Genomic DNA, 23530 nt, shown 5'->3' with positions numbered 1-23530 from the left:
GAGCATCTGCACCTTTGTCTCTGTGATTTTTTTCTCAGTTTGTTTGAGCTAGAATTTTTCCAGATTTGCGCTTGATGGTTGTTTATTTAGCCACGAACACTGCTTAAGTGAAAATTAGAGGCGCAGAAACACTGATTGTGTTGTTATGATGTATGCCTATCAACAGCATACTCTGACCACAGTGTACATTATTTATTTCACAACAGGAGAGCATATGAGCTTTATTAATAAGCAGTCACTTTCGTTGTGCAAGTACACTATGCTGTTTCCCCATCATTCAACCTTTTTCTTCACGTTAGTGCTGCATGTTCAGTTTTTCACTTCCTTTTAATAATAGGAAAACAAGAATGCTACATCCTGCAAACTCACACCTGATATTATTTACAGCTAAATGGATCTGACACTATTAACAATTCCTTTTTGTTTCTTCCTTCCAGGTTTCACATTTATTACAGGCCTACTGTGGTTCATCTGGAATAAGAACTTAAATCTACATAGGGAGCGGATCTTTGTCCACGGAGTCTGCCATATTTCTACGGTAGCCTAGAACAGACAAACCAAACACTAACTCTAGATAAGTCCATTTGTGTTTTCTCATCAGCCACTGTAGTAAACAGCTTTAGAAAAACACTGATTTTATTCTGTGTTTTTATCGGGTTTAATCAACCAGTCTGTTTGTTTTGAGAAGAGAAGACCTCGGCAGATAACTCAGCTCTGGGTAAAAACTTTCTGAACAATAAACACTAAAGGAATTTTATCCAGGAGAAGTTTCAGCTGGTGGTAATCCGCAGTCCTCACCACTAGATGCCACTAAATCCTACGCACTGCTCCTTTAAGTTGTTCACGCAGGAATATTCAGTAGACACAAAAAATACACACAACTTGGAGACGATAACAGGCAAATAATAACATCCTGTTGGTGTTGAGTCTCTCAAACAGTACTGGGCACGTAATCACAAGCAATTACTTTTGACATGACACAGTTGTTTCAGAGATTTTAAGTTGAATTGACAGTGATGGACAACATGGAAATACCAGATGCAGATCGTATTCCATCTGTGAGGGCATTCACAGGATCATAACTCCATATGAAAACAGTCAGTCACACACTTAAAAAGTAGAAGTCAAGACATGAAAAAAGATAAAGCTCAAGTGATGTACACAAACTTTATAGTCATGAGAATATTTGTCGGGAACAAATCTTTTGTGGGAAACCCCACACGAGGACGGTCTGGTTCAACTTTCAATTCTTGGAGAGTGAAACTGTCACTCTGCAGCCATTAAGACCAGTCCAAATAAAATTCACAATAAATTTATGGTGTTACTCATTAAGACCATTGTGACTCAGCTGTGGAGAATGCAGAGACGTGTCTTAAACAGAATTCAGATTGAGTTTGTGGATAGTCAGCATGTACCAGCATCCCTGAAATTGACCACAATTCAAATATTTATCTTTTTGAAGAAGGCCAAGCCTTTTTAAGTGTGATTCATGCACTTTTCTGAGGCTGCCCTTTCCCTTTCGGGGATCAGATTTGGCACATTAACACTTTTCTAGCCATGTCTTTGCAAAAAAAAAAGATGCTAAAGAAGGGTGTAGGCCTGAAATGGCTGAGTTTGGATAAGAGTGGCTTTTAGCATAGTCCACAATAATTCCGAAATTTGCTGATGAAGCTTTGAACAACTTGTTTCTCAAGGGAAATAAACTCTTGGCTACTTCCCTGTCTGCACACGTCTTCTGTTTCAACATGACAAACGAGCTCATTCAGAAAAAAAAAGAAGTCTGTGGGGGGAACTGTTTAGAGATCCAATCATCTAAGTGACTTGACCCTCTTTGATATATTCATTTTCTATATCAGCGGCAGAAAGACGGAGAGAAGCAGGTAGATTGATGGATTTGTCTCCCTTGTTGTCTTTTACTGTGCTGTGTGTGTCCATCTGTTGTATCTACATGAGGTTTTTTTTTGTTTGTTTGCAAGATGACCAGTTTTGTGCTTTTATATCAGTGTGTGGTTGAGGGTCATGTTTGCCAATTTCTGGTTTAGTGTTAACTGGTTCTGTACAGGCTTTTTCCATCAGTGGCTTATTCCTAAAAGTTCTCTTGACTTCAGGCTCATAAACACCAAGGTTATTTGTATCCCTCACTTGAGCACACACTCTAAACTTGGACTAAACTCTAGATTCAAACAGCACAAATGTTTTGGTTTCTATAACTTCATCTTTCTGTTAGGGACGGTCGACACTCCAGTGTCACGGTTCATGCTCCAGTACTCCAGGCTTTGGATTTAACAGCTACAGGGAGTGAAGTCTGTTCAAATCAATGATTTACGCTCAATAGGTTATTAATTAAATAAAGAGCGAAGTGGCTCAAGAACAACATGTGAAGACAGCTCTCTTCCTGTTAGTAATATCTATTGACAAGTTTGTTAATAATAAATGATTCAGCTGTGAATGGCAGATTCATTATGAGTGTGAGTGAGGTCTGCACAGTTCATTTTCACATGACAAACTGAGAAAGTAGATATGAAGGAGTATGTGTGGTCATGACACAGTGGCCACAACACTGAAAACAAAAACAAGAATATATTAAGCAATATGTTATCTAGTTTGAAAATACAGATGTGGGAAGACAGTGGTTTTACTTTACACCCCAGTTTCTTAATCTCAACTTCTCCAGACCGAAAACACAACATTAGTGTATTTTCTCACAGTTGGCTTGCAGATCTTGCATTAATATGGTTACATGGGTATTGATCTTAACACATATCTGGTTCTTTTTTAAAATGCCACTCATTGACCTAATAAAGGTTGTGCAAATCTGAAGGGACAAATAGTACATAAGGGAAGCAGCCACACCTGTTTCTATTCACATATTGTTCAACATAATCTCTTTATAGCAATTAGTGCTTAGTGATGATTATAGGAGGCTACCATTAGGCAGTAATTGTTCAAACATGCTCAAAATGCCCCCCACGGATAAGAAAAAAAATCTTACTTTGTGGTTCTTGTATTTTGTAATAAAATATTACTGAACTACAAAAGACAACCATGGACCTCCATCCAGAATAATCATTTGCAAATGTAATCATCATCATAAATAAACAAATTGCCACTATTAGAACTACTGGTTATAATATTACAGTGTACTGCAGTTCTGAATATGTATGCCAGCAAAATCCATTGCTCAACTGCTGTGGGTAGATACAATCAATAGAAAACACTGTAATGTCTGGTTGTTTTTGTAGGAAAACTACAATGTAATATGAATGTTATGTGGGCTTTATCACTGTCGACTGTTACAGTCAGTGTTAGTAAAGTGTTAGTATGTCATAAAAAAGGGCAATAAAAAGTCATTGTGTGTGCACTTTGCCACTGATTGATCAACATTTTGAGAATCCCTGATCTAATATTTTATTTACAAAATGCTCTCAAATGATCAGTTTAGCTCTAAAGTTTCTAAAAAAAAGTTATCCCCGGGGCAATTCCCCTTACATGGTTGGGTCTCAGAGGGTGTCGATTAAAAAAAGGACCGCCCTAAATGTTTAACAGGTGATTTCGGCCCTGAGCTAGCACATTTCCCAAATTTGTGTCTCTGTGGTGGCTACATCTTATCAGATATAGCCCACTTTGATGGAGACCGGATGCTGAGCAGGAACCAGCAATGTTCACAAATCAAATGAGAGCACAATAAAAGGCTCATAAAATCCCAAGGAGATGAGTCACATGGGCACAAGAAAACCTGCTGTGTTTACTCAGAGCTGGTAGTCAGTGCTGTTAGTTGCCAATGTTTAGTGTCAATGAGCCGTAAACTAATGTTGAGGAGATTTCAAGGATTTTAGGATATTTCTCGCATTTCCCAGGGGGCATCTGACTCCCTTTCGGTGATCAGATTAGGCCCTGAAGTCCTGAAAAGTGATTTTTTTTTCTTTTTTTAAAATTCTGTGCACAAGATAAGGGAGACCAGGGGCAATTGTAAAATTTTTTGGTTTTGATGTCATTACTCAAAAACCTCTTGAGCTATTTGGATACAATTTTTATGTAGGTAACATGTATCTGTGCTCTACTTGTTGACAGCTGTCAATTGTTTTTACAAGCAACATTACAAGCCCAATGTTACAATCGCCCCCACATGCAGGGGCGATTGTAACATGAGGGCAATTGTATCAAAGCCAAAAATAAACTTTTGAGAGTATAGATATAGTTCAAATATTTTAATATCCATTAAAACAATTGATTACAGTTGAACTAAAACGGTATAATTAAACATATCAAGCATGAGATGTCAGTGTGTCTGTTTGCAGGCAGACAGGGACGACCAGTGATGTTTGTAAAATGTTTTTCAAGAAAAATGCTTCATCTTTTACTGCAAACAAATCTACCTACGGGTACAAACATCTTCAGCTGTTTCCTTTGACCTGATTATGTTGAGGCGAGACTCATTGCGCGTGCGTGGCTCCGGTCTAGCGCGCGCCGCTGAGCAGTGCCGCAGCAGCAGTAGCAACAGTGTGTGAAGTGTGCGCGCAGCTCGAGCGCCGGAGCAGCTCCACTTCAGCAGGTACGTCCGGGGGTCAGAGAAACCGCGAGGTTACAGATACTTTTGCTCGGTGTTTTGTGCCTCAAATCTGCTCGTAGTCATTTATTTACACTTTCTCTGCCACAGCGTATTTTTCTCTCCAGTTAAACTGCTCTTTCTTATTACAGACGAGAGGAAAGGAGCGGGACGAGTCTTTCACAATGTCGCCAACTTGTTGATGTTGCTTCGACTTATTTTTTTATCAGCCGTCAGCCTGGGTAAGTTGTATTTGTGTGTAGTTTTGTTGCCTCTTTTGTAAGTAAAGGAATGAGACATAACCTCTTCAGCGAAGGCATTTGAATTCAACGATCCCATTGGGGCAGAGCGTGGCTGTTTTGCCAAATACCAATCTTATCATACCAGCTCTACATGTAGCTCAGGTGGTGTCAGTGGGATATTCTTAGCATAGTTTTACAGTTTTGTTGTGACATATAATTCCTGCCCACATGTGTGCCTACATTTAAGTATTACACCCAGGAAATGCTACTGAAAACAGACGCACAAAACAAAAGGACGCTTCTTTTGCTAAAATAAGTCACTGTGACGTCCCACAAACCCACCAAACCTGTAGATGCCTTTCTGTTTTGGTGGAGGAAGATTTGTTTATCATAGCCTACTTTTCATGAGAACTTGCCTGCTGTGATAAACATCACATTAGTTGCATCCCTTCCCTGTTTACTTTCTGCAGTGTTTTTAATCCACATCAAAGTCATTAAACTTGATATCTCTAAATCTGGGTAATGAAAGAAAGAGCAACAGTGCCCTCAGGCAAGGCACTAATCAGATACAAGCTGCAAGGTGGCCTGCTTCAGGGCACCAAGGTTGTGTATGTTTGGGTTGTTTTTACTGTGCACATACCAGGTGTGAATATTTGTGACATCATGTATGTGAAGATTGCAGAAAATATTGCGTGATATTGCAAACCATTATAATGAAAGTGAAGCCAACAGATTAAGGCTGACTGTTTAAAGGCCAAAGTCTCAAACCACAAAAATGAAGCTATAAAATCATCCTGGGAAACTTCCAATATTCTCATGAATTCGGCTCAGGTTTTATTTCCGCTTGACAAAATACATTAATGTCAGACAGAGAATTTAAATAATCTCATTTGCAGAACTTTGTTCATTCACAAATGTTAACTTGACAAATATTAATTAGACTTTTTGACTTTTTATGTTGCATTGAATTGGGTCATTATATATATATATATATATATATATATATATATATATATATATATATATATATATATATATATATATATATATATATATATATATATATATGAGAGTTAGAGTTAGGAGTATAAAGATCAACAGGCCAGGCATCATCATGCTCTACGTGAAGTTTGGTCCTGTTTATGGACCCTGCAATGAATCTTGCAACCTCGATAAATGGCTTTTTATTTATAGAACATCTCTGTTATTTTGTATGACAACCAGCAGTGTATCGACAGACCAACCTTCTGTCTTAATATCTGTATCAATCATCTGAGAATATCCAGAACAGTGTTTCATACCACAGTATATTAAAGGAAAAATAAGTAGGATTTATCTAAAAGATGATGTGTGGATTCATGCAAAGATAATCCCTCTCAGTCATCACTTGTGACTTGAAGTGTGTGGCGGTGTGGGTGTATCTGCAGAGACTCTGCTCTCTGACTGTATTATTTATTTTGCTGTGTTCTGAGAGTTTCTGGGCATCAACCTTTGGGCAGTGGTGTATAGCCCCCAGCCATAACAGGATGCAGGGTGTGAAAGCAGAACTCTAAAAATATAGCAACCAGGTGCAAGATCTCGTATCCAAGAGGAGTCTTTCAATGTTGTGTTTACAAACAACATCCGTCCTGCTTATTCTGCCTTCAAGTTTATACTTAACTGAGAAAATACAGTAACAGGAAGAAGCATCCTCATGGGATGCCATCAGAATAGGCTGTGACAAAAAGACAGCTGCCAACCAGATGCTCCCACTCATTCATGCACATGGGATTACTGATAACTACTTTAATAGTTACACACGTGGACAAAATTGTTGGTACCCTTTGGTTAATGAAAGAAAAACTCACAATGGTCACAGAAATAACTTCAATCTGACAAAAGTTATAATAAATAAAAATTCTATGAAATTTAACCAATTAAAGCCAGACATTGCTTTTCAACCATGCTTCAACAGAATTATTTAAAAAAATAAAATCATGAAACAGGCCTGGACAAAAATGATGGTACCCTTAACTTAATATTTTGTTGCACAACCTTTTGAGGCAATCACTGCAATCAAACGATTCCTGTAACTGTCAATGAGACTTCTGCACCTCTCAGCAGGTATTTTGGCCCACTCCTCATGAGCAAACTGCTCCAGTTGTCTCAGGTTTGAAGGGTGCCTTTTCCAGACGGCATGTTTCAGCTCTTTCCAAAGATGCTCAATAGGATTTAGGTCAGGGCTCATAGAAGGCCACTTTAGAATAGTCCAATGTTTTCCTCTTAGCCATTCTTGGGTGTTTTTAGCTGTGTGTTTTGGGTCATTGTCCTGTTGCAAGACCCATGACCTGCGACTGAGACCAAGCTTTCTGATATTAACATGTCCCTTTGGTCACATTATTTTCAGTCTTTTCTAGGGGTACCATCATTTTTGTCCAGGCCTGTTTCATGATTTTATTTTTTAAAATAATTCTGTTGAAGCATGGTTGAAAAGCAATGTCTGACTTTAATTGGTTAAATTTCATAGAATTTTTATTTATTATAACTTTTGTCAGATTGAAGTTATTTCTGTGACCATTGTGAGTTTTTCTTTCATTAACCGAAGGGTACCAACAATTTTGTCCACGTGTGTATGTAGTCCGTACAGTATCAGAAAGGCAAAAAAATAGCCATCTGGGTTTCCCATGCAAATGTGATGTCTTTAGATTAGTGATGGGTAGACTTATTGTTTTTGTAGTATTGATTCCTTCCAGTTAATACATGTAAATGTATTGAACGTCCCAATTTTCAATGCAAAATATAGTGCCAGTTTCTCTATGACACTCAGTTAAAGTACATGCGCATTTTAACAGCTAGTGCTGCCCACCCCACAAACTTCTCTTCAATGCATTACCTGTCATCATGTATACGTTTACATTATCAAGCTGAAATATTCATTTTAATGCATTGATTCAGCATCCCACTTTTACGTAGGTAAGCTATGTAAGCTCAGTAGCATGTTACAGAAACGTCAGTTACAATAAGTTGTTCTTTGAGAGGCAAGGAGCAGACATCACAGTTACCTCTGCAGCCTTATGCTTTATTCATGTCAGAATAACCTAAAAAGAACTGAATTCCTGATCAATTAATTGCTTTTCATTCACTCACTGTAGCAGGCAGCATGAGCAGTACCATACGATGCACAAGAGGGTGAGTGGGAAAAGCCATAAATTCATGATCAGTCAGACATTTAACAAACTGACCTGGTACATACAGGACACTAGAGACAGTCAGTCAGTATGACTTGTTCATTCATTTCCGCCTGTAACTACTTCAGATGTCATGACTTGTTCAACCACCGGTCTAAAACCTGCAAATATGCAGTTCACCGTCACATATTAAGAAATAGAAAAATAGCGTTTCCCTATAATTGAGAAGTTGGAAATTGGTCTTTTTTTGCGTTATTGCTTGAAAAGTATTTATTATTTAGTAGTTATTTTTTTGTCATTTGTCTCAGTTCAACATGCACATGATTGCTTCCCTTTAATTGTTGCATCATCCCCTGCTGTTGATGACACTAGTGGAAATATAGTGGTGTGTGATCTTTGTGATGCACTCATATTACACAATTTATGTCGCACTGTTTTCTCCATAATTTCTGTATTTCTACACTAAGGGGATTTTACTAAGTTCAGTAAAAAAAAAGTTGTCACATAATAGACATAATACCCAGTAATCGCTTTGAGGGGCTGTCACTTTAAAACGACCTGGCACTCTCACCATGGGACTTTGGCATGGCGACTGTGTTTTTAGCGAAGATTCCTTTCTGCTAGGCAATGGTCAGGCTTCAGTAGCTGTTTTGTCTGTCTGTCTGTCTGGGAACACCCTACTTTAACACTGGCTTAGTGACACAGTCAGAGATGTGATAGAGGGGTAGAGAGAGAGAAACACTGCCAAAGTTGTTTACAGAAAAAAGTTAAGTGCAGATATTGTCTCCTTTATGAGGCATTTGTCCCAAACATCCCAGCCAAATGTCTCCTTAAAATTGGTAATTTAATGCAAATGACCCAAAAATAAATCTGACTTCTTTGGCCTGAGTAGGATTTACAAGGATCATCCCAATAATTCGTCTTAATTAGGAGCCAAAGTGACCAGAGCTGAAGATACTGTATAAATCTTCTACACTGTCAGAGATGCATTAGGGAGTCAGTCAGTAAAGATGTTTCTTTTTGTCCTGTCTTGTTTTTTACTGACTCTGCTTTTACCAGAGAGGCATTCACGTCCCCTCTGCACCACAAACCCATGACAACAGCCACCGCAGGGCGCAGGCTAACAGTCACTTTTCCACTCTGTTAAGCTTTTGGTAAGCTTTTTGCCTCACCAGAGGTGTGCATCGAGCTGTTACAAGAACTAACAGCAGCTTATGTTTAGAAAGAAAAAAAACATGTTTTTCTACCACCATTAAAAGGAGTCAATAGAAGTTACCATCCAGGAGCAAAAACAAGTTCCCAGACAGCAACAGAATCTAAAAATATTTGTGTCCTTTGTGCACTATCATTATGCCTTTATTATTTTAATGATAGAGAGGGGTAAAGGACAGAAATAATAGAAAATGAAAGTGTTTGACTGTTACACTGTAGGTCTGGAGTTGTGCTCATTGGCAAACAAAAACAGCTCAACAGGTAGAAATTTGGTGGTGGGACAGAGTTCAGGAAAGTGATCTTATGCAGCTAGTTAGCCTCATCCACAAAAAAACAGCCACAGAAATTACTACAACTGAGACTGATGACTTGATTTTCTCTGTGCTAACAAAAATTGAATTTTTGAACAAACTGCAGGGGTGATGTAGTGATGGAAAACTTTTTCCTCCTGCTCTTTTCTTATCATGCATGGAGCGTGTCCTCTGCATCTGTCCATCTGTCGTTCTGCTTGTGTGTATGTCTTTGTGTGTATGTGTGTCTGATTGCCTAGCAGTGATGCTAGGCTATTACTAAAATAATGTTGAAAAGAAAATAGATCAGATGCCAGTGTTGGTTTGCTGGGAAGCAAGCGGAGCAGGCGTGAAACTCCGTGGCCAGCCTCCTGGTTCGGACACTTCTGCCTCCTGAACCCAGCAGCTTCGTTGAGCTCCGTTTCTGGAGTCAGAGCTCGAAAAGCTTTCAGGCTTCGGGGGAGCTTTATGGCATTTTTGCGTCTCGTCTAAACCTGGTGTTCTCATGCATGTGCTCTCAGGTACTGACATTTGGCATCAGTGGATTTAACGTGAATCGATGCTCAGAAGTACTATTTGGTGTGTAGAGTTTTGAGCTTGGTAGCCTACCCCAGTCTTAATTCTGCCCACAGGCCTCTAACTGGTTAGTTTCCTCTCCAACAGGAGAAACAGCTGTCTGTGGGCACAACACCAGACCAAATTTGATCAGCTAATCAAATCTGAGATGTGAATGGCATAAACTGAGTGGTTAAAGCAAAACAAACTGCACTTACACACACCATACCACCCTAACTAGAAACCTGCTAACCTGAACACAGTGTCAGACAATTAAGTCTGATGATTACGTGAGAAGGAACCTAGAAGGTTTCAGTGGCTGATGCTGGACTGTCCTGTCTGTGTTTTATTTGTTTCATCAGAGCTCCATTCACTTCCCCTGTGTGTGGCAACCGCTTGACAGGCGTCACTCGAGGACCAGCCTCAACTGCTGTCTATCAGTCTTTACACGCCTGATGAAATCCTCAGTCCAAATCCTTACAGCAGCGAGCAACAACACGTTTTTGCTGGCAAGTTATGACAAATTTTTATCAGCAGAGCGCTGTGTAATGTCACCTGTAGCCTTGTGTGCGATCCATATCACATATAAAAAGGCAGACATCCATCTGTAGTTGGCTTTTTGGTTTGGCTCTGCCAGAAGGGGATTTTACTTTTTAAAGACTTACTTTTAGAGACTTTAGTGTAGCCATGTAATGTCCATATTTGTACTTAAACTTCTTCTTTGGAAATCAAACTGGACTGAGCACAATTTTTTTTCAGTGAATACCAAGAAAGGGGAGGATTAGTTCAAATGAGTTTGTTGCTCGGGATGTTAGAGATAGCCTGTGAACTCTGGGGTGAGTTTGAAAGTTGTTTATTAGATCTGTTGTAGATTGATTGTAGTTGGCTCTCATGCAAAACAGTTTATTCTCCTCTTGTGTGGCCCTCCACATCACCCATGTGTCTATTCATAGTGCAGCTGATTGGTTTTAAATGTCTTTAATTGCCATTGCTTAGGATTAATTGACTCGTGTTAGCCTGCAGCATATTAGCTAAGATAATTAGCAGCAGTTGTATGTGTGTGTGTTCTTCCACTGCAGTTACATCTGTCTTCATTGGTAAAAAAAAAAACTGTTTTATCTCAGTTAGAAGGATGTTTATGTTGTGTGCTGTGCATGCATGTTTCTGTACATACATGTCCATGTCTCTGTTTTTGTTTGTTCACCTGATGAACACACTTTACTGCCACATTTTAGCGGTTTTTCATGTGTGTGTGCCTCCTTTGTGTTTGTGTCCGACTGCAACTGTGTCTGCAGTCTATTATGTTTGACACTGATTTTAGTTTCCTTCCCTTCCGTTGTGTATGCTAATTTTTATTATTCTTCACAGCCAAAGCATGAGTCTGCATACATGTGTGGTAGCCTGTGAGTGTGTGTGCACATCAGTGAATGAGTGTGTGCAGCAGAAAGTGAGCAACAGAGGCATGAATCATTGATTAGTGTGTCCAGAGACCGTAGATCAGAGATGGGAAAGCAATTAGAGGTGAATTGTTCCCTGCTCTCTCCCCTCAACTCAACTTCCTCCTCCTCTATTCATTTACATCTCCTGCTCTGTGTTTATTACAGACACAGAGCACATCTGTGTAGTGTACAGTTTGAATCTTTATGTGCCCTTATCTGCTTGTTACCTGCTCCATTTGGTTAGACAGGTGGCTAAAGAGTGGCTGCCACAGCTAATGAATCCACATTATTGTGTATCTGAGTGCTTGTATATGTGTGAAAGGGGTGCTGGTAATACTTTACAATGACGATTATTGATAAAAGATGAATTATTTCAAATTGAGTTTCACAGAAAGACACGACCACATCAATTGTCATCCTGCCGTAGCCCTGACATGAGTGGAGGTGCGAGGGCCCATTCATCGCTGCTTGCAGCTTTAATTTAATTTAATTAACATTTAAAACTACTTCCCCGTTAACAAACAATGAAATGATAAGTCATACCAAATGAATGCTATAATTTATGGGGTTTTGACAGTTTATTGTTGCCGACATCATATCATTTTATATACTATTTTAAGCATTTGTCAGTGGTTTGTTAACCTTCTATAATCATTCTGGGGCCCATTATAAAGTTTCTATGTTTACACACTGACCAAAAATTTAATTGCAACACACTGTCTTTGCTCAATGTTCACCAGCTAGGCGCATACTGTGTCTGTCTGCTGTTTAGTGCTGGGAATTTAGCATATAGAGGATTGATCAGAGATTATTGTTGTTAAAAAATACTCTGAGTTACCTCATGTTACCTTAACCAGAGTTCAAAAGTCCTGTTGGTACAAATCCACATGCTGAATAATTATTTAAACTTTATACATTGTGGTGTTTGATTTACAGCCTTGTCAGGTTTATGTTGAGTTGTTAATATCTTGTATCGGTCCTGAGTAGCAGTCACATTCTTGCATTCGTGGTTTATAAATAATCTTGCGTCACCCTCTGCTGTGCCTGTTGGCAGGCCTGAGGGCAGAGAGTACGCAGCAGCGTGACTCTCTTGTCAAAGCACGTGTGAAAGAGAGAGAGACAGATAAATAGAGGACAGAGTGAGGGATCGTCCCTGTCACTGACTGGTAACATTACCCCTGTGGGCAGCACTGTGGGTGTGCACTGCTAAACATGTCATTTGGTGTCTTTTTTTAGGGAAAAGGACAGCTTGGGGAATTAGCTCAAATGGTAGAGCGCTCGCTTAGCATGCGAGAGGTAGCGGGATCGATGCCCGCATTCTCCAGTAAGCTTTTCAACTGTGGATGCATTCAGGGCAGTACTTTTAAGGGCAAGCGGATTTCTACACATTATCAAATGTGCTAGTGATTGCCGAATGAAAAGTGTTGTCTATGACCAGATAACTGATTGGATGGCTGTGTTTGTCCCTGGAATCTGTCATCTGCTCATAGTAATAATTGCAGTAGTATGGTGCAACATATTTCCCTCTAATGCAAGTGTAAATGAATGCTAACTACTTATCACGCTCCAGTTTATGTGAAGAAGAGTTTAAGTTAATGGCAAAACCTCAGCTTTTGTAGTGTGGCTGAGGAATGACACTTGACAAATGCTGGAATCAGAAACAGGTCTTTCGATCCAAGGACACGTCAGGAGAGTCAAAAAAGAACAGACTTGGATTTATGCTTTGCTTTGTGATCAATAAGGCATAACAAAAAACAACCATGGCATACTGCTTTGCAGAATTTTTAAAAAGTCTTTAAAAATGTGCTTAGTGCCCACATGTTTCACAGGTAGATAAACCAGCGCTGGTGTCAGCTGCAGGAAATCAGAGTAGCACTAAATGATTGTCACAGGTGCAGTCAATAAAGAGGAAGTGTACACAATTAGCTCAATTCTAGCAAGGCATCATTATCTTTACAGTGAGCAGATGCATCACAAATAATGCATAACAGATTAAATGCCTTGTAATTTTCTATTTTTAGCTTACTGATCCCAAAATGAACCACATATCTCTTCCTTTTCTGTCTCAGAGTCTTAGCTTATACAGTTGAAATGTATTCTAAATCACAAAATTTCCCCCTCAAGGTGGTAAAGCTGTGAAAGCTGTCAGTTGTATGGGTGCGGAAAAGCATTTTTTTCCCACAGGCAGAGCTTGAGGAGAAGATGTATGGACAAGTCTCAGAAACCCCTGCCAAAAATACTATGTGGGCAGAAAAACCTGCACTGAGTCACAGAGCAAAAGTAGGTGACTCCTTCACTCCCATAATCACAGTCTGTTTAATTCCTGCAAAAGCTGATGAGCAATATTTTAATGAATGTTTGCTGTTAGTATGATGGAGTAAACATGTGGCCAGAAATTACCTCATGGCACACGCGACTTTCATTTTATGTTTTGAGAGTCTCGTCTAAAAATTGTCTAAGGCTGCACACTAACACTTGTAAACCTTTGTGTCATTTGATTTCCTTTTTTTTTTCTTTGCCATTCATTTGAAGATTTGGTCTGTCAGTTTTTCTTGCTGTGCTTTAAGTCAGGAGTTGTCACTGTTTTTCAGGCCAAGGACCTCTTGTTGTATAAAATGGAGCTGGACTTGGGAATAGAGAATTCCCTGGATATTTTCTCTTATTTGCGTTTTCCTGTAACTGTAAAGTCAGCAGCAGTTGTAGCGTGGCACATCGACCTCACCCTCTGCACTCTCGCTGGTGGTTTCTGAGGTGGACCGTGTATCAGTTGCTTGCTTGAAAAGTTACAAAAACGATCTCTTGTGTCTAACAAGACCGGAATTGTCCGCACACTTGGACTAATATTACAGCTAATTGGCTAATGTGTGGGAAAAGAAGGTGCTGCAAAGGGATTTTATTTTATCTATCTCGCCTGATTGCACAAGGATTTATGGTTAACAGCAAGCCTACCAGTAATATTGGGTACCGTAAATTAAAAAGGTTTATGATGAGGTCAATTCATGTTTGCTAATAATATGTTGGATCTATGTTAACACATTTTACTCTTTGGAAAAAAAGCAACAACCTCCCACCCCACAAAATTTGGCCTCCTAAGGGGTTGCTGATCCCTAGTTGACGACCCGGGATTCAATGTGTTTATCTGTTAGCAAAGAAATATTAATGCCAAACACACACACACACACACACACACACACACACACACACACACACAAAACAGAGTGCAGCAACGACCACTTAGAGGCCTGTAATTACTGTTTGCTCTCTGGAGTGTTTGGAAATTGGAAACATGACCAAACACACACATACTTACACAGCCTATATTTCAGGAGCACTGACAGATACCCAATCATCATTAAAGCCTCACAAAAATAATGCATTGCCATTATTCAACGTGAAATGTGAATCTGCAATGGCATATCTGTTTTCATCCAGTGAATATTTCAGTTTAAATACACTAGCAATTAAGTGTGAAAGGCATTGATCAACTATGGTTCATTAACTGGGTTTTAAATTTTTAATTACATTTGCACATGTTCCTTCCATAACATGTTTGGATATAATGAGATATCTCTGGAAGAGGTTTTAAATTTCCATTTGTTTCTTCTACCTAATTATTTAAGAAATGGGCACTCAACAGTTAATTAAGCTTTCATGAACAATATCTTCCTCCTGTGATATATGATTATCTGCAACACAGTGGCAGTCCTAATAAGGTGCGGATATTCAATATGGGAATCAGAGTGGCGTTTGTGTCCGTCGGCAGATTCCAACTGTTGTTCCTGCTTTGCTTTGTAGATCAATGATTCATTTGCTGGGGCTTGTTGGATCGAGAATGTGTGTGTTCTTTGTTTTTTTTTCTGTAGAAAACTTAACAGTGTAATACGAGACAAACGAGACCTGCCAGTGACCTGTTCTTTCGTAAAATAATTACCATGCTTGGTTTCTTGTTGCAGCTTGCTCTCTGACACATTAACTGCATTTGCATGCCAGCATTATAAATACCAACAACCACAACGTGACACAATTCACAATCAGGAGGCACCGTGACCTTTGCTTAGGAGGTAGAGTGGGTTGTCAAGTAATTGGAGGACTGGTGGTGTGATTCCCAGCTCCTTTAGTCCAAATGTCAAAGTATCCTTGGAAAAGATACTGATCCCTGAATTGCTCCTGATGGCTGTGCCATGTTTGTGTGAGTGTTTATCAATGATTAAAACAGAGTAGCAGGTGGCACCTTATATATGGTAGCCTCGACCACCTGTGTGTGACATGTGGAATGTGACTCTGTATTGCAAAGGCTCATATTTACTCTCTTACGAAAATAGATACATCCGTTTCAAATGTTGAAAATGTCACTCCCTTCATACTTCCATACTTCCTTTATGTTGGCATAGATACAGCCGATAGGTGGCACTAAAGGGCAGAGTCAAAAGTTTCACACAACAACAAACCAGGCAACGGAGGAGGTCATAATGATGTACATTTTAACAAAGGTAACGTTGCAGACGTGATGGCCTGTGAAGCCATTATATATGTGGCAACATGTTGACAGAGGACTCTTTTTACTAAATTACAGACTTGTTCAGGTCCACCACTTTTTAAATATCTTAGTTGTCTCCTACAGTCAAATCTTGCTTGAACTACTCTACATTGTTCTGTTTTGTCCATATCATAAGCTTTCAGAAAATGTGCACAAATAGGGATAAAATGAACGCAGCGTGCAGACAGAAGTCTCTGTCCATCTCCACATTGAGCACAAATGAGCCCTAAAAGCACGTAGAGTGGTCCTAAGACTAGAAAGGTGTTGTGCAATTTCAATTATTATTTACTATGGAAAGTTACAGTATGGATTGAAGCTTTAATAAAAATATAGTAATAAAAAATATATTTTTTTAAAAAACAGTTGATTTAATTTCAGCCCTGGTGGTAAAACTGACCATAAGAGGCACCATCAGGCAAAACAAGAGCCCCATGCCTTCATAAAATATACTGCATCTTTGACAGAGTGTGATTTGTAGTTAATCAGACATCAGTTTTTAAAGTGCCGGGATTTCACAAAGCTGAGTGATTTGAGTGACTGTCATAGCGTTGCTGGGCTGTATGAAAGCCAAGAAAGTCGGTTTCAAGGCCTTTCTTCAGAAAGGCGAGTCAACAAATCAAAAAATCCAAATTACACTGTAAATGAGTCATCGGCAAATGAAGCAGACTGCAGTGTGCTTTTCAAAACCTTTGTTGTACCTTTTTGCCTACTCATTGATTTAGTGTAGTGAAGTGTTTTATGGTCTGTTGGCACTCTGCTGCCTCTCCCTCCTCCTCTCCCTCCTCCTCTCCTTCCATTAGTTTACCTGATGAAGTCATGCATCACTTCTGCTCACAACAAACTGGTCTCGCACCCACACAGAGGAGTTAACTTAAAACACACTCACAGAGACTCACTCAACAGATTACTAAAAACACACTTTTTTTTAGCAGTTTAACAAGAAACTGCACATGTACGCACACATAGGCTTTGGTTGTGAAACGCCATGAATCAGTCTGACAAGTCTACGGAGGAAGTGGCTTAAGCCAATCACTTACTCGCCCACAAGCTGCCGTGAAAATATGATTGATGTTGGTGGTGGGAGCGGTAATTTGGATTGTTGATTAATCTCTGCTTTCCAGACAGTATGAGCTGTGAGTGGGTGACCAGACAGTCTGCAGTGGTTTTTATTTCAAAACTTGCAGCTCCCTCTTTTTATAGAGTGATGGAATAAATTATCATAATCTAATGGGCTGACTGGCCAGGCAGTTATTTATTTTTGTGCAGTTTTTCTAGTGATGGAGCAAATACTAGTATAGCACTACACAGATGGAAAGTAATTTAGCATAGTTATGAGCTAATGGTACAATACTTTGTTTTGTTTTTTTTTACCTGATTACATCTGTAGCTTTTTAGGTATGAAGATTTTACTTTAAAAACATACACCTGACACCTGAAACATTTCACTGCCACTGTTTATGTATCTTAATGTCAGTAGAATAGTTATTATAGGAAAAGTCAAGTGTCGAAAGGCCCAATGTGACTGCTTTCCTGTGGTGTTGAAGATGTTGACAGTACTGTATATATCAAACAAATACTGATCTCTTGTGCCCTCTGGTGGAGAGTTTCTCTTTCCCAGTGTCAGCTGGGAAAGGCTCCAAACCTCCCGCGACCCTTAACAGGAAAAGCAGTCACGGATAATGAATGAATAAATATTCGTCAAAAGCTCTTCAAAATGGCATTAATTTGTCTTTTTAATTGGGTCTGTCGCAGTAACCATTTTTGTGAAATTGTTTGTCCCTATAATTGTGATACACAGTATTATCATTTTAAGACCATTTTAAGTTACTAATATAATGATCCTATAATGGTATGATTGTGCATGTACAATGTTTCAACGAGCAATGAACTTTAAACTGACCAGGAATGACAACAAAACACATCTTAGTGTATTTTTTTTTCCTGTCTATTTCGGTAAGGCTGATAATGGGGAATCAGGAAAACCCTGCTGTTTATTCTGGCATCATGTTGGCTAAAATTTTGTGATGTTCTTTAATAAACTAACATTAACTTACAAACATGTAAATACATTGGAGATATTGTCAACAAATGAACATGACCTTGATCATTTTTGCTTACTGTGAAAACTTGATCACGTTATTATCATGACTGGCCTAGATTTTTTTTTTTTTTTTTTTTAAATTTAGTTAAAATATTTACATTATTCTCAAAGTAACAACGCCCTCATGTCTCTCCCTGCCTTTCCTCCAGGATGTAAAGATGCCAAATTCTGTCAACTCCTTCCCGACGGACACTCTCATCTCAAAAACCTTCCCTTTGGACTTTTTATCTACCAGCACGTGGCCTACAGAGTCATACGCAGCAGACAGCTTCAACACCAGCGTCAGCAACATCAGCAATGTTAGTACCATCAGCGGAGCTGGCATCCTTCGCTGCACCTATAAGGAAGACTTCAAGCGTATTTTACTCCCTACTGTTTACACTTTAGTCTTCTTGCTTGGACTTCCTCTAAACGCTGCTGTCATACTGAAGATATGGAGGACTCGACCCAACCTGTCCAAAAACAACATCTATATGCTCAACTTGGCCATAGCGGACTTCCTGTATGTGATGTCACTTCCTTTGCTCATCTACAACTATGGCAGTCATGACTACTGGCCATTTGGGGAGTTTGCCTGTAAACTAGTCAGGTTTCAGTTCTACAGGTGAGATTCTTGACAGAATATTGGATTATTTTCTGTTGTGCTAAACTGGGATTGATCCTGATCTGAGTCACTTGATATTGAGTATCTGCTGATACCGAGTCCTGATCTGATACTAGTATTTACCTTGATAACAGAGCTGCACAATACACACTAAAAGTACTTTAATGTTATTAAAATCAATCCAGTGTATATTCTTGATAGTTGAATAGTTCTGCAGTGCAATACAAGAAAAAATGTCTGCATCCAAACAGATCCCCAAGTGATTTTTATTTTATTTTTGACAAAATAACAAAGCGAACAAACTAAGATTTTCTGTATGTGGCTCTCATTACAGTCCCGCGTAGTGCAGCATTTTTTATTTTACATTATGAAGTAGAAATTATTCTCAAATCTACTTAGAGCAGCATTGTAATAGAAGTACAGAACACGATAAATATGTAATATAATCACAGTTCCACTTTGTGTAGTGTTATAGCTGAACTTTAATATTCTCACTCACAACAAATAAAAGTGGGTCACAATTCCATTAGTTACAACATTATAGTAAAAATAGTTTACAAAACATGAAAAATAAGAAATTCAATTCCACTTAAAGCGGAGTAGCAGCTGAAGTTGAACATGAAAAAAAATCAGTTTCTACTTATTGGGAGTAGCAGCATTACAATCATCCCTGAATATCTGCTGCAGATCATGCTCCCTGTGTGACAGCGGATGTAAACAAAGAATCGGTTGGGATGCATGCTCAAAATAACTGATTCCAACCAATTAAAAAATGTGTTAATCGGGCCCGATACTGATCCTTGCAATGTGATTGGGAAATCCCTCGTCATAAGACTTGACTCAACTTAATTTTCTTTTTCTCTTTTTCAGTAATCTGCATGGCAGCATCCTCTTCCTCACCTGCATCAGTGTGCAGCGCTACGTGGGCATTTGCCATCCTCTGGCGATGTGGCACAAGCAAGGTGGTCGCAGGTTGGCGTGGTGTATCTGTGGAGCGGTTTGGCTGGTGGTCACCGTCCTGTGCGCGCCGACTTTTCACTTCGCTGCAATCGGAACTCAGCGAAACCGCACTGTGTGTTATGATTTAAGTACGCCAAAGAAATCAGTAGACTACTATCCTTATGGCATGGCGCTGACCTGCCTCGGCTTCTTGTTGCCTTTCATGGGTGTGATGGTGTGCTACTGTCGGATGGCCCACATCCTCTGCCGCCCTGTGTCCTACCAGGGTGTCTCCATGGCGACTGGGGAGAAACGGGACAAGGCGGTGAGGATGATCATCGTGGTGGCCGCAGTGTTCTGCATCAGCTTCCTGCCATTTCATCTCACCAAGACCATGTACCTGGTCATTCGTACTCTGCCTAATGCGCCCTGCGAGACGAGAAACTTGTTCTCAATCATCTATAAAAGCACCCGGCCATTTGCCAGCATGAACAGCTTTCTGGACCCTATTCTGTTTTACTTCACCCAGCCTCGCTACCGCCGGAGCACCAGAAGGTTTGTACTCAAAGTTACTACCCTCAGGGACAAGGGCACCAGTGTGTGAGCCGACAGTGGATCCCAAACTGCAACAGTATTTCTTAAAGCTACAACAGTGGTGGATCCAAGGAGGCTGCAAAGTCGTGCATGTTTGGTTGCTGAGTTTTTTCAAACACATTTCCTCGTGCATGTTCTAATCTAATGTAAGTCCTTTATTATTTTACCTTTCATTCACCGCAAAGACGAACTGTACCTTCCTATGAGGGTCTGAAGATTTAGAGGTATTGACACATCAAGATCCTTCTGAACTATGGCAAGCCACATTATGCAAAGATATCCACATATGTATTGTGGATTTGTTTTTGTCTTCCTTTCCCTTTTCCCTCTTTTTATTTTTGTTTTGTTTTTGCTTATTTTGAGGTAATTTCCATTTGATAATTAACATTTTACTAATATCTTAAATTGTTAAATTGTGAAATTATCTTAAAAGCAAAATTTGGGGGCTCATTGCCTTCCTCCCATGTTTTTGAAAGAAATTAAACCAATTTGCTCAGGTTTCAAAGGGTTAAATGTGAAATTGGGCATATATGCCTTTTGAAAATATCTTAAATTTAGTTTTGACTTGCACAGTCATATTTTTAGATATCTTGAAATGTCATTTCTACTAGTAAGAATGTGTTGTGGATATTTTTTCTCTCCCATTCTGACAAGAGAGAATACAGTTTTGACTCTGAGAAATGCTGTTACAGACGTCTAAAACGTACTTAGAAATAGCGGTAAAAGGTTTATATGACTTGCCATACTGAAATACAAAATAAGGGTTGTGATCTTGTAAGACTGAAAGGTAAATGTAGACAGAAAACCAGGAGGAGAAACTCTCAAAGCTGAAAAGAAAATTCATATTCTCTTCTTACTTACATAATCAAAAATCGGCAGTCACCATCACAGTGTAATTGTCTGGGATTTCAGGCATTTAGGACACTTCTGGCAGAGACCCTAGATTATGTCTCTTTGATTTTCTCTTTATTGTGTCTGAGGAGTGCTGCACATGTTGACCAGGGCATTCACATCCAGTATTATCTGTGAAATGTTAATTTTCAGTCTCTGCTGTACACTGGCTATTAAAGAGGAACTTTTACTGTTTTTAAAAAATATGTTTATGTTACACTGTGATACAGTAGATATATATGACAATGCTCTTACATGATAAAATAAGGAGGCATGTCGTCCATTTTAGCAGGCCTCCAAAGTTTATGTAGTACTAAAGGTGAAAGATGATTTAGAGATATGTGTGATGTGGAGGTGGAAACGGAAATGGTTAAAGAGAGAAGGAAAAATTAATATTTTGGATGAAATCCACTATAGCACACTGCCATGTAAAATGCTCAAAGCAATGGTGAATGTTAATGACTGCATGAAGCACTTGTTTCTGGAAATATGCATTTTTGTATTGAGTATTGCACTTTCATATGAAGGCATCTACTGTTTATCCCCTAATGTTGTAAAAGTTGTTGTTGCATGTTTTCACCACTGGATGGTGTGTGCACCCCACTGCTGTAACCCTGCTGCACTGAAATACCGGCTCTGTTCTCTCTACAAATGCTGTGGTTATGAACATGGTTATGAAAAAGTTATCCAGTAAGGATAAGATGTTGACTACTACAATCAGAGATAAAACAATGCCAAGAAAACTTCAATATTAAGCTCGTACCACTCTGCAATAGTCAATCTATAATTATCTACATGTGATCTTTAAATTCTCCAGTGAAACAAAAAGGAAACTCATTTAAAATTGTGTGCCAGTGTTAATATGTTTTGGAGTCAATATCCGATGCATTAGAGGGAAGGTAAAATGCTATTTATGGACCATATGGCAGGGTCTAAATTAAGGCTCAATACTGCTTTTTTTACCCACTTCCTATTAGTGTGTGATTCCTTTACATTAAATTGGGATTTCTGTTTCAAGAAATCACCTCTGCTTATGTTAGTTCGGTGCTATAGAGATGATAGAATAAAACGTGAATAACTGAGAAAAGAGACCTTTATCAAAGGAGCTCTGGACTCCGAGGTACTTTAAAGTATATGTGATTTGTTAAGTGCTTAGTATTGTTGTGATTACTTTTACCAGACACATACAGTGTAAATGTGTTCAAATCTATACAACTGAACTTCCTTCTACTATTTCTTATAGAGTTATACCAAGTAACTGAGTTACTGAGTTTCTGATTTGGTAATCTGTCATGTTCATGAAATGAACATTAACGCAGAGTGTGTAGTAGATGGTTGCAACTGCATTTTGCTGTAGCGAAATGTTAATTTGATTTGATTTTTCTTAATACTTAAGTACTGTAAAGAAAACATTATAAATATGTACTAAAGGCAGTGGTTTTCAACTTTCTCTCAATTGCCAGGAAAAAAGATGGCAGAAACAAGGTTGAACGAAAATCATTTATATCAGGAAAATAGACAAGAGTTTGCCAGCGCTATCACACTGATCTTTATTTTACTAATATTCAACATGGTTCCTTTTCTTTTTACAGTTGCTTCCCCAATTACTGTTAATGATTAATAAATGGTTGTCAGGTGGGAGGGGGGATTTGATGAAGATATTTGAGAATCACTGCCTTAAAGGTTTAAGGATCTTGCATGAATCTAACCAGATTTTACTCTGCAGTTTTGTTGGTAATTGTGGCATTCTGCTTATACACTGTTGTGAATATTGGGTTAATGTGAACATGTCATTTTGATGCATTTAAAATGCAAGGAACATTTTGACCATGGTCATGTGCTTAAAAATGTTAGGAACTCCTTAATGTATGTGTGTGCGCATAGTCAGTAATGTAGAAATATACTGTATGTTGTGCTTCTGGCTTCAGCAAAAAACTGAATACACAGGTCTTATTCTTATCTCTGTTTTTTTATTTGCAATGTCAATGTTTTTCCCACGTTTGTGTGTGCACGTGCGTGCGTGCGTGCGTGCGTGCGTGCGTGTGTGTGTGTATGTGTGTGCGTGCGTGCGTGTGTGTGGGTGTGGTCAAGTTAGAGCGATTCAGCGATGTCTGCATTGTGCAAACATCTTTGTGTCAATCAGTATTATTTAGAAGAATTCTTATTTTTGTAAAAAGAAAAAGAAACGTTCAAGGAATAGAATTTTATTTTTGTTACATAGATATCATTTTGTATGATTATGGTGATGAAAAGTAACATTTATGTTTTTAATATATTTCAGGTTTTTTTTTCCTTCTCTTATCAAGAAGGCCTTTTGAGTTTCTCTTGTAAGTGTTTTGAATGTTGTCATAATGTAGCTAACAGCCATTATTAAACGTCACCCAGCATCATCAATGTCTTTGCTTCATTCTGT

At 38.9% G+C, this 23530-nt stretch overlaps 1 protein-coding gene and 1 non-coding gene across 6 annotated transcripts; both read left to right on the top strand.

Moving 5' to 3' along the window:
• Positions 1 to 1772: 1772 nt before the first annotated feature.
• On the top strand, positions 1773 to 23507 carry p2ry6 (pyrimidinergic receptor P2Y6). Of its 5 annotated transcripts, none has more exons than XM_042486842.2 (5): positions 1773 to 1880; positions 4699 to 4788; positions 10375 to 10521; positions 18239 to 18693; positions 19564 to 23507. In XM_042486842.2, exons 3-5 carry the CDS (start codon positions 10468 to 10470, stop codon positions 20234 to 20236), a joined length of 1182 nt encoding a protein of 393 aa, XP_042342776.1. In that variant the 5' UTR covers positions 1773 to 1880; positions 4699 to 4788; positions 10375 to 10467; the 3' UTR covers positions 20237 to 23507. The 5 variants fall into 5 exon arrangements, with proteins under 5 accessions (XP_042342776.1, XP_042342778.1, XP_087935000.1 ...); XM_042486843.2 differs by lacking the exon at positions 1773 to 1880 and adding an exon at positions 4287 to 4552; XM_042486844.2 differs by lacking the exon at positions 10375 to 10521.
• Positions 12703 to 12775, top strand: trnaa-agc (transfer RNA alanine (anticodon AGC)). Its single transcript has one exon. It is a non-coding gene; the product is annotated as a tRNA-Ala (tRNA).
• Positions 23508 to 23530: the final 23 nt, after the last annotated feature.

Source organism: Plectropomus leopardus, chromosome 6 (assembly GCF_026936395.1).
Source record: "Plectropomus leopardus strain MGB_pleo_1.0 chromosome 6, ASM2693639v1, whole genome shotgun sequence".
NCBI classification, from domain to species: Eukaryota; Metazoa; Chordata; class Actinopteri; order Perciformes; family Serranidae; genus Plectropomus; species Plectropomus leopardus.
The sequence above is the reverse complement of the archived record's forward strand: the minus strand, read 5'-3'. Positions and strand labels throughout refer to the sequence as shown.

Coding starts and splice junctions, on each gene's coding strand:
- p2ry6 (XM_042486842.2), top strand. CDS start 10,468: ATGAAATCCTCAGTCCAAATCCTTACAGCAGCGAGCAACAACACGTTT. Junction 10,522..18,238: donor GCAACAACACGTTTTTGCTG/GCAAGTTATGAC, acceptor CCTTTCCTCCAG/GATGTAAAGATGCCAAATTC. Junction 18,694..19,563: donor GTCAGGTTTCAGTTCTACAG/GTGAGATTCTTG, acceptor TCTCTTTTTCAG/TAATCTGCATGGCAGCATCC.